Source organism: Chinchilla lanigera, unplaced genomic scaffold (genome assembly GCF_000276665.1).
Source record: "Chinchilla lanigera isolate Chin_1 unplaced genomic scaffold, ChiLan1.0 scaffold00106, whole genome shotgun sequence".
NCBI lineage: Eukaryota > Metazoa > Chordata > Mammalia > Rodentia > Chinchillidae > Chinchilla > Chinchilla lanigera.
The window spans coordinates 1,936,018-1,946,171 of record NW_004955507.1 but is presented as its reverse complement, the minus strand read 5'-3'; the positions used below and the strand labels follow the sequence as shown (position 1 = coordinate 1,946,171).

At 39.0% G+C, this 10,154-nt stretch overlaps 1 protein-coding gene across 3 annotated transcripts in view; it reads left to right on the top strand.

Moving 5' to 3' along the window:
* Nucleotides 1-10,154, top strand: part of Aldh18a1 (aldehyde dehydrogenase 18 family, member A1) — a 54,440-nt gene that overhangs the window by 355 nt on the left and 43,931 nt on the right. For all 3 annotated transcript variants that reach the window (XM_013506238.1, XM_005407548.2, XM_005407547.2), the window contains exon 2: nucleotides 2,317-2,431. In XM_013506238.1, coding sequence (XP_013361692.1) covers nucleotides 2,344-2,431 — 88 coding nt within the window. In that variant the 5' untranslated portion in view covers nucleotides 2,317-2,343. The remainder of the gene's footprint in view (nucleotides 1-2,316; nucleotides 2,432-10,154) is intronic.

Here is a 10,154-nt window from a genome sequence, read left to right as displayed (position 1 = left end):
GCGCGGGCCTGGGGATGTGGGCGGCAGTGGGCCGCCCGGGGCGCGCCGCAGGGCTCGGGCGTGGTGCCCTATGCCAGGGCGCAGACGCTCAGGCGCTACCGATGCCTTCAGGCCCCCGCCCGCCCTGGCCCTAGAAAACCGGGCAGGTGGAGGTTTGAAGACTGCAAGCTCTGCGCCCAGTGCGGAACCAGCCTCCACTACACCTGCGGAGCTGGCGGGGGCAGTACCACTACCCGGGTCTGTAACGGGCCGGGCCACAGAGGACTCTCGGGGGCCTGTGTCTGCAGTTCCCGCTGGCCCAGCTGGGCGCTTGGTGAGCCTCTCCGCAGCGGGGAAGTTCACTCCCCACCGCCAGTTGCTGTGTGCTGTATGGTGTGTGAGCCTTCCTGGCACGACAGAGTGCCCACCCCGCCCTCCCCCACCATCGTCCCCTGCCCTCTAAGGTGGTGAGTTTTATCGTGCAGACTTTGTCTTTTGTGTGTGAGTGGTGAGCCATGTGTTTCTGGGTGATGCTTCTTGGGGCCGAAGTTCAGTCCTCTGCCTAAATCAGTGATAAGGGCTTTCTGTTCAGAACATGTAGCGATACTCGAGTAAAGGCCTGACTCAAAACCAGAAACTTTCCACCTGCTGACAGGTGGAAAGTCTAGACAGATAGACACACACACACACTCACTCACTCACTCGTACTCACCCTTTGCTCTTTCGGATTATCTGTCTGCTTCTTGAGGGCATAATAAATTGGCAAGGTGAACCATCTGTTGGAGCGAGAGGGTGGACTTAACCTCCAGTGGACTTTTCTCCACTCCAGAAAAAGTGGTCCTGGGAAGAGGCCCTGAGTCAGGTCTTCCAGGGTAACTCAGTGGACCTTAAACACTCAGAGCTTTCAATTACCCTAGATAAGAGGGAGGTAAACAGTCTATAAGTGTGTGTGATCAGACCATCAGTAACTCTGACTACATGCTTGTGACAGGTACTGGAAGAGGAAAAATAGATTATAAACCATATTAGTGCCTAATAAACAGAAGCAGCAAAATAACATTTACTGAGCATCTGTCATGCCCAAGCACTTTCCGTGTATTTCATTTAATTCTCACAATTTCATGAGGTCTTTTCTGTTATTGTCCCTGATTTACACATGAGGAAACTGAGGCTTAGAATTATTATGTAACACTCCAAAAGGTGCACAGCAAGTACAGCCCAAACTGAAGTATGTCCAACTTCAAAGTCTGGATTCCCTATCCTTTTTACCATGCTGTCAGTGAGAAGTTTATAAACCAGTTGGGAATAGTGGCAGTAACACGTGAACCAGGTAAAAGCTACCTAAAGGTTAAATCCAACTTGGAAGGTTTGAGTTGTGAGGAGAAGTTTCATAAAGAAGATAGAACTACAATTTCATTTAGATTATTTTACTCTCTGGCTCTGTATAGGTGTTTTAAGTAATTATTTAGCAAGTATTATTGAAGGAATTTATATACATGGCAAACGTAGATCGTGGGCTTGCATCATGTTTCAGTGTCGTGCAGAAAATGGAAGTCAGCACATATGTCCTTAACACACTGAGTTGCCTGCCTGGTCCCATACATTTTATAGCAGATACATCTTGCTCATCTCTTCTTTCTCCCATTTTTGCACCTTAGTGCAGTATAAATTGTAGAGCAATACATGTCCTTCCTTCTTCACTATGGGGCTAAATACTAACTAGGTTTTTGAGGAACATTTGAGAAGAGAATTGGAATATATCCACTAGTCAATAAAGCGTAAGTTAGTCACACAACCAAAGGAAGTACAGTATTTTTCTTATCTCAAGAAAATACAGTAGCATAATAAAAGCCACAGTAATGAATGGCTTTTGTGTGTACATATTGGAAGGAGCCCCCTATTTTTTTTAAGAAAAACAATTCTTCGTCTAAAGCAGATATGTCTAGCCTGTGGCCCACTGTTTTCTGCTCTGTTTCTGCCCTCTTTTTTATGTTATAATAAAAATTTTAAAGGAAGTTTTATGACCTATACATTCATTATATTATTATATATTTTATATGTAGTACAAGATGGTTCTTCTTCACCAGAGCAGAAAATCAATGGGCGGCAGGTTGGACATGCCTGCCACTAGTTTAACCTAGAGTAGGAAAATGCCCATAACCACCGTGTCTTCAAGGCTAAGATTTCTACCTGTGTGCTCATCTTCCAGAGGATATGCTCACAGTGATTTAACATGGTAACATGGATCAGGAGGGTCAAATTTTTATTGAGAGGCTGGGGAAGAGGAGGAAAATAAAATGAATTGTCCATCATTTACTTTTAAAACACATCCTGCAGGTATTGGATTAGTGACCACATCTCACCATGTTGAGTCAAGTTTACCGCTCTGGGTTCCAGCCCTTCAACCATCGTGTTCTGCCTTGGGTCCAGTCCACAGCTGTCTCCAGATCTTGTATGTATCATTGATGAGCAAGTGAAAGGTTTGGTGGTCAAGTGGGTTTCAAACAAGGTTTTTAAAACCTTGTTTTTAGGGCTGGGGATTTAGCTCAGCGGCAAAGCGCCTGCCTGGCAAGCGCAAGGTCGTGAGTTCGGTTCCCGGTACCGGAAAAAAAACAAAACAAAACAAAAATAAATAAATAAATAAAACCTTGTTTTTAAAGGGGGAAAAATGTAGTTCGGCAAAATCGGACGAAAGAAGAGAGGTTGCCTGCTGATGAAATGTTCCAAGTGTGTGTACTTTTTTTTTTTATTTGAAAGAGAAAAAAATTTCAAAACAAGATAATAGGGTAACAATGGTTAATACTTCGCATATTGTCTTTAAAATGGTTACTCAGAGTATAAGATATCAGCATTTAATTGTACAAACAATATTAGCACAAACCTCTCTTTTCAGTGAACTGAGAGAAGTTAGAGTAACTATTATATCTGTCTTTTATATACATATGTTATTTTTTCTTTTTGCTTTTCCCTTTTTTCTTTTATCCATTCTTCCATCCCAGTTTCCCTTTCCTTTTGAAGTTTCTTCCTGCTTTAGAATATTTATTGTTGATTTTTTATCTTATTTACTCTTTCAGCTTCTCACAATGTTTACACATGTGCGTCTGGTTCCTTTCACCCATGAGTATGGTCTCTAGTTGCATCCATTTACTTATAAAAGACTCAAGTTTGTCCTTCTTTATGGCTGAGGTGTACTGCACTGTATAAAAAAAATCTTTTTTATCCATTCCTCAGTTGATGGGCATTTGAGTTGTTTCCAAGATCTACCTATTACAAATTGTGCTGCTGTAAACATGGGTGCACATATATTGCTGTGATATGGTATTTTTAATTCTTCTGGGAAGATACCCAAAAGAGGAAGAGCTGGATTAAATGAGACCTCCAATCCTAGCTTTCTGAGGAATCTTCACACAGATTTCCACAGTGGTTGCACCAGTCTATCCTCCCACCAACAGTGGAAAAGGGTTCCCTTTTCCCAAAAGCCCCACCAGCATTTCTTATTGATTGATTTCTTAAAGATAGCTATTTTTTCTGGGGTGAGGGGGCATCTCAGTGTTGTATTAATTTGCATCTCTCAAATGACCAGTAATGTTGAACATTTTTTAATATATATCCTATTTGTATTTGTTCATCTGCTAAGTGTCTGTTCATCTCAGATGCCCATTTTTGGATTGAGTCTTTAAATTTGTGTTGGGGGTCTGATTTATTTTGAGTTCTTTATATGTTCTTGATAGTAATCCTTTGTGTAAGGAAGAGCTGGCAAACATTTTTTTCCATATTGTGGATTGTCTCTTCACTCTGTTGGTGATTTCTCTTCCTTTGAAAAAGCTTTTTAATAAGATGAGATCTCAGCTGTTGATTCTTTTTGATAGTTCCTGTGGATTGGGTTTTATTCATAAAATCTTTGCCTACATCAATGTCTTCAGGTGTTTTACCTGTTCTGTCTTCTAGCAGATTTAATGTTTCTGTTTTAATGTTTAGATCTTTGATCCATTTTGAATTTAATTTAGTGTATGGTGAAAGATATGGGTCCGATTTTAATCTTTGGCACATGCAAAGCCAGTTTTTCCAGCACCATTTATTAAAGAGGCTTGCTTTCTTCCAGTGAATGTGTTTAGCACCTTTGTCAAAAATTAGTGGCTAAGTATGTCTGAAGTTGTTTCTGCATCTTCTAATCTGTTCCATTGATCTTCAGGTCTGGTTTTTTGGGTTTTTTTTTTTTTTTTTTTTTTTCTTTGCCAGTACCTGTTTTTATCACTGTAGCTTTGTAGTATAATTTCAAGTCAGGGATTGTGATACCCCTGCTTTGCCTTTGTTGCCCAGAATTGCCTTTGCTATTCTCAGTTGGTTGTGGTTCCAAATGAATTTTAGGATTATAACTAATGCTGTGAGATATACTGTTGGAATTTTGATTGAAATTGCATTAAATCTGTGTTAACCATTTTGGCAGTATGGCCATTTTCACTCTACTGGTTCTTCCTACCCAAGAATAAGGGATATCTTTCCATTTTGTGATATCTTCTTCAGTTTCCTTTTTCAGAGTACTGTAGTTTTCAATGTAGAGGTCCTTTACATCCTTTGTTACCTTGACTCCTAGGTATTTCATTTTTTTGGATCCTATTATGAAAAGCATTGTTTCCCAGTTTCTCTTTCAGTGAGTTTGTTTTTCATGAACAGGAATGCTATTGATTTTTGAGTGTTGACTTTGTATCTAGCTATGCTACCGAATTTGCTTATTAAATATAGCAAGCTTTTAGTGGAATTTTTGGGGTCTTCTATGTAGAGTATCATGTCATCTACAAATAATGATAATTTAACTTCTTCCGTTCCTGTCGTTATTCCTTTCTCTTGTCTAATTGCTCTGGCTAAAGTTTTCAGGACTATGTTGGACGAGAATGGAGACAGTGGACATCCTTATCTTGTTCCTGATTTTAGAGAGAAAGCTTTCAGTTTTTGTCCATTTAATATGATGTTGGCTGTTGGTTTGTCACAGATGACTTTTATCAGTTTGAGATAAAGACCACCTATTCCAATTTTCTGTATGGCTTTTATCATGAGTGGGTGCTGGACTTTGTCAGAAGATATTTGTGCATCTATTGAGATGATCATATGAGTTTTGTCCTTGGCTCTGTTACTATGGTGTATTACATTTATTGATTTGTTGATATGTTGAACCATCCCTGCATCCCTGGGATGAATCCCACTTGGACATGGTGTCTAATCTTCTTGATGATTTGCTGCATTCTCTTTGCCAGTATCTTAATTGAGGATTTTTGTGTCTGTGTTCATCAGGGAGATTGGCCTGTAATTCTCTTTATTTGTTGGGTCCTTTTCTAGTTTTGGTGTCAGGGTAACGCACGCTTCCAGAAATGAATATGGGAGTGTTGCTTCTCTTTCAGTTTCATTAAAGAGTTTGAGAAACAGTGGTGTTAGGTCTTCTTTAAATTTCTTATAGAATTCAACAGTGAATCTGTCAGGGCCTGGGCTTTTCTTTGTTGGTAGGAATTTAATTGCATCTTCGATTTCATTGATTGGTACTGGTTTATTTAGAATTTTTATGTCTTCTTCAGCTTTGGTAACTCATATGTATCTAGAAACCTGCCCATTTCTTCTGCATTTGTTGTCTTATTAGAATATAAGTTTTCAAAGTAGGTGTAGTTGATCTTCTGGATTTTTGCAGGGTCCTTTCTGATTTCATCCTTTTCATTCCTAATTGCATGGATTTGAGTCTTTTCCTTCCTTTTTTTGATAAGGTTGGATAAGGGTTTGTCTACTTTATTTAATCTTTTAAAGAAACAACTGTTCAATTCATTGATTCTTCATATTTTTTTTAGTCTCCAATGAATTAATTTCTGCTTTGATCTTTAAAATTTCCTCCCATGTATGAGCTTTTGGCTTAGCCTGCTCTTCTTTTTCTAGAAGTTTGAGGTTCATCATTAACTTGTTTATTTGTGCTTGTTGTGTTTTCCTGATATGGGTATTTACTGCTATAAATATCCTTCTTAGCTCTGCTTCCCCTGTGTCCCATAAGTTCCAGTATAGTTTATTGTTGTTATCATTTTTTTTTTTTTGGTTTTTCTCCGGTACCGGGAACCGAACTCATGACCTTGCGCTTGCCAGGCAGGCGCTTTGCCGCTGAGCTAAATCCCCAGCCCCTTGTTGTTATCATTTAATTATAGAAACTGTCTAGTATCTTCTTTAATTTTGTCTGTGACCCATTGGTTGTTTAGGTGGGTGCTGTTTAATTTGCATGTGTTTATGAAGTTCTTGTCATTTATTTTGCCATTGATTTCCAGTCTCACTGCACTGTAGTCTGACAATATGCAAGGGATAATTTCAGTTACTTTCCATTTACTTATGCATGTTCTTTGAGACAGTATGTGGTCTGTTTTGGAGAATGTCACATATGCAGCTGAGAGGAATGTTTGTTCTGCTGTTGTGGAGTGGAACACTCTAGACATCTACTAAGTCCGTTCGTTCAGAAGTTTGATACAGTTCTAATATTTCATTTTGATTTTTCTTGTCTAGCTGATCTGTCTTTTTGTGACAGTGGGGTGTTGAGATCCCCCAATACAACTGTATTTGTGCTTATTTTGTTTTTCATGCCCACTAATATTTGTTTTATATAGTTGAGTGCACTTGTGTTTGTTGTGTATATATTTGTTATCTCTTCCTCTTGATTGTTCCCTTGACAAAGTTATAGTGATGTGCTTTGTCCCTTGTAATCACTGTTGGCTTGAAATCCACTTTGTTTGCAAATGGAATAGCTACCTGCTTTCTCTGGGTTCCTGTTGTATGGAGTATTGTTTTTCATCCTTTGACTTTGAGTCTATGAATTTCTTTTTGAATTAAATGTGTTTCTTATATGGAGCATATTGTTGGATGTTGCTTCTTGATCCATTCTGCCAGTATGTGTCTTTTGATGGGTGTATTGAGACTATTAACATTAAAAAAAAGAGAGACTATTAACATTGATGGTTAAAACGGGTATGTATTGTCTTATCCCTGTCATATTATTTTCCTGTAGTTGGTTCCCCCTCTTTTTTTCCCTCCCTCCATTTAATTGTTTTCCTTGCCTAGTGGCTTCCTTCTGTTGAGGTTTATGGAGTTTTAGTCCTTGTCATCTCTTTCTAGAATGTTCTTCAAAACATTGTGGAGTGCTGGTTTGGTGTTCATAAATTTCGTCAGGTGTTCTTTGTCATGGAAGTATCTTATTTCTCCATCAGTTTTAAAAGATAGTTTTGCAAGGTATATCAATCTGGGTTGAAGGTTTTTCTCTTTAGAACTTGAAATACTTCACTGCAGGCTCTCCTTGACTTGAGGGTTTGTGCTGAGAAGTCAGCTGTGATTCTGATGGGCTTTCCTTTATAGGTGATTGGTTTCTTTTCCCTAACAGCTTTTAGGATTCTGTTCTTGTATTGAATTTCTAGAATCTTGACTGCGATGTGTTTGGCTGTAGATTTTTTTGATCATGGCTAGTTGGAGTTCTATGTGCCTCACACTGTATGTCACATTTTTTTCCTGCCAGAGAAGTTTTCTGCCACTATGTCTGTGAAAAGGTTTTTTGGTTTTTTTTTTAAATCTATCATTTATGCTATCTCCTGCTTTTTCATTGACTCCAGTTAATCTTAAATTACTCTTCTTTGCTCCATCTAGCAGCTTCTGTATTGATTTCTCATGGTCTCTTGCTATTTTTAAGAAATCTTTCTTTTCATGCTTGCTAACTACAAGTCTGTCTTATATATCTGAGATCCTATCACGTTGGCTTAATCTGCTACAGATACTTTGAATAGAGTTTTTATTTTCCTAGATATCTGCTTGAATCTGCCTTATGATTTTTATTTCTTTCCTATGCTGAGTGTTCATAGCTTCCATAATTTTCTTAAATTCCTCTATTTTTTTTTTTTTTTTTTTTTTTTTTTTTTTTTTTTGTCTATCTGCTCTAGAGTCACTAAGCATGGTTTTCATTGTGGACACCATCTCTGCAGTTATCTGAGAAATTACTTCTGATTTGATTTTTTTCTAGCGTCTCATTTAATTGATTTGTTGTTTCTACTTTGAAGAGGCCAGGTGGGTGGCTTTGGGATTGTCCCACCTAATTTCTCTCTGGGTTTGGCTTTGCTGAACTGGATGCTTGGGGTTGCATCTTATCTAAGTGCCTCATCATTTTTTCTTTTTTAGTTTAATTCCTGGGGTGATGTTAGTAAATTGCCTAAGGCGAGTTGCTTTATTGCTAGTATTTAGAACCCTTAAGAAATGACTACTTCTCCAAATCATCTTCCAGACATTGCTGGTATTTTGGGTTTTGATTCTGTTGTAAGATCCTACCTCTTTAGTTTGTTGGGGATGAGTAACTGTTGCCTGTTTGGCCCAACCCCTGGTTCTTTGGCACTGTACAACAGTATTTTCTGTGACCCGTAGTCAGTCTCAGTCTTGGTATATTAGAAAGAACAGCTGTCTAGAACAGTTTTGTCACTTTTGGCCATAGTGGTACCATCACCAATGACAATTGCATCAAACACAGCCTAGAATATGACAAACTGAGCTAACCATTAATTTGCACATGAAATAGCTTTGTGGTTATATAACAAAATCTAAAACAAGCCAGAAAATTGTATGCAGTATACAAGTCCTTAATATGTCAATTTTGCCCTCAGGAGTTAAAATTTAAAATGGCTTAGGGAGAAGATAGAAAAGTGGGAGAAGAGATTAGAAATAAGGCTGGAGGCAAAGGGGGATCATGCTATCTTTGGGAAACTGGTGCAGAAGACTGGAGGGAAAGAGACAAGGAAGAGATAAAAAAAGAAGTACAGAACAGAACCATAACCACAAAGAGGGTAGAAACCATGCTTACACTCATATAAAAATAAGATCAAACAGTGGAGAAAAAAAGAAAAGTAAAACCACCACAACAACAAAAAGCAAACAAGTGAGAGAAGAAAAAGAAAAAAGTCCACTTCCAGATTTGTTTCTGCTGTCACTGGTAGACAACGTGTGGAGACAGAATCCCAACCAATATTGATTTATCCCAACAAGCCAGCAGTAGCTTTTTAGTGAGGCAGTGGATAATGTCAGCGGGCCTGCATCTTCTGGCCCAGACCAGATTCATTCAGCCTGCAGCCCTCAGCACACCTTTGCTGGGCCTCCGCCCAGATGGGAGCCACTAGATGGAGCTGGCAGCTCCTCTGAGTTCTGAGTTCAACCAGCCCCTCCAAAATGGTTCCCAGCCAATCCCTCTGTCGAGTGTGATGACTGAGCCCACTGTACTCACTGCCAGCTAATGCAATTCTTCCTGTCCACTGCTGCCTCTCTGTGGAGGCCTCTGGAGTCACCAGCAATAGCCATGTGTCCACAGGTCTGAATTGCTCCTCTTGCACAGTGAGTCCGGTCTCAGAGAAGGTGCCACCAGCTACCTGCTGCTTCTTTGTTGAAGTTTCTCTCTTACATTCTCTGTGAGCTTCAGCTGCACCTCAGATCCTTCCTGGGTTCAGGGACCCACTTCTCTCCTCCTTGTCTTCTCCATGTTGTTCTATTCCAGCATCTGGACAGCGACTCTCAGAGAGGCTCTTTCTCTGCTGCTTACCACTCTACCATCTTGGTCCTTTCCCCTCTGTGTACTTGTTAACAAAGCATTCCCTATAGTCATTTCCTAATGACTGTTTGTATAGATTGTTTTTACTCGTTTTCAAAAATAGTTGTCAATTTTGAAATAAGACTGTTTTACCCAACATTGTGACCAGGATATTGACATTGAGACAGTCAAAATATAGAATATCTTAATTACTATAGGATCTCTCATGTTTCTCTTTTATTACTTTCTCTGTTCCCAATCCCTGGCCATAACTAATCTATAGTTTTACTACTTTTATCACTTTTTTTTATTTTAAAAATAAAAGGAAAATATTAACAGACAGACAACATTTTACAAAACAGCAAAGGAACAGTACAGACAGTATGGAGTTACAAACAAAGTGGTAGGGAACTAACAATGCTTGTTGTATTACATATTGATATCTTCAAAGTGGTTTCTCATGAAAACAGATATAGACATGCAGTGCTGATCAACCAAGGACTCATTGACAGTTTCTTTCAGCAAAGAAATACAAGACAGTAGAACAGCCATGTTTACTATCCTGCATATACATACATACAAAATTTCTCCTTCTTTCCCTTCTCTT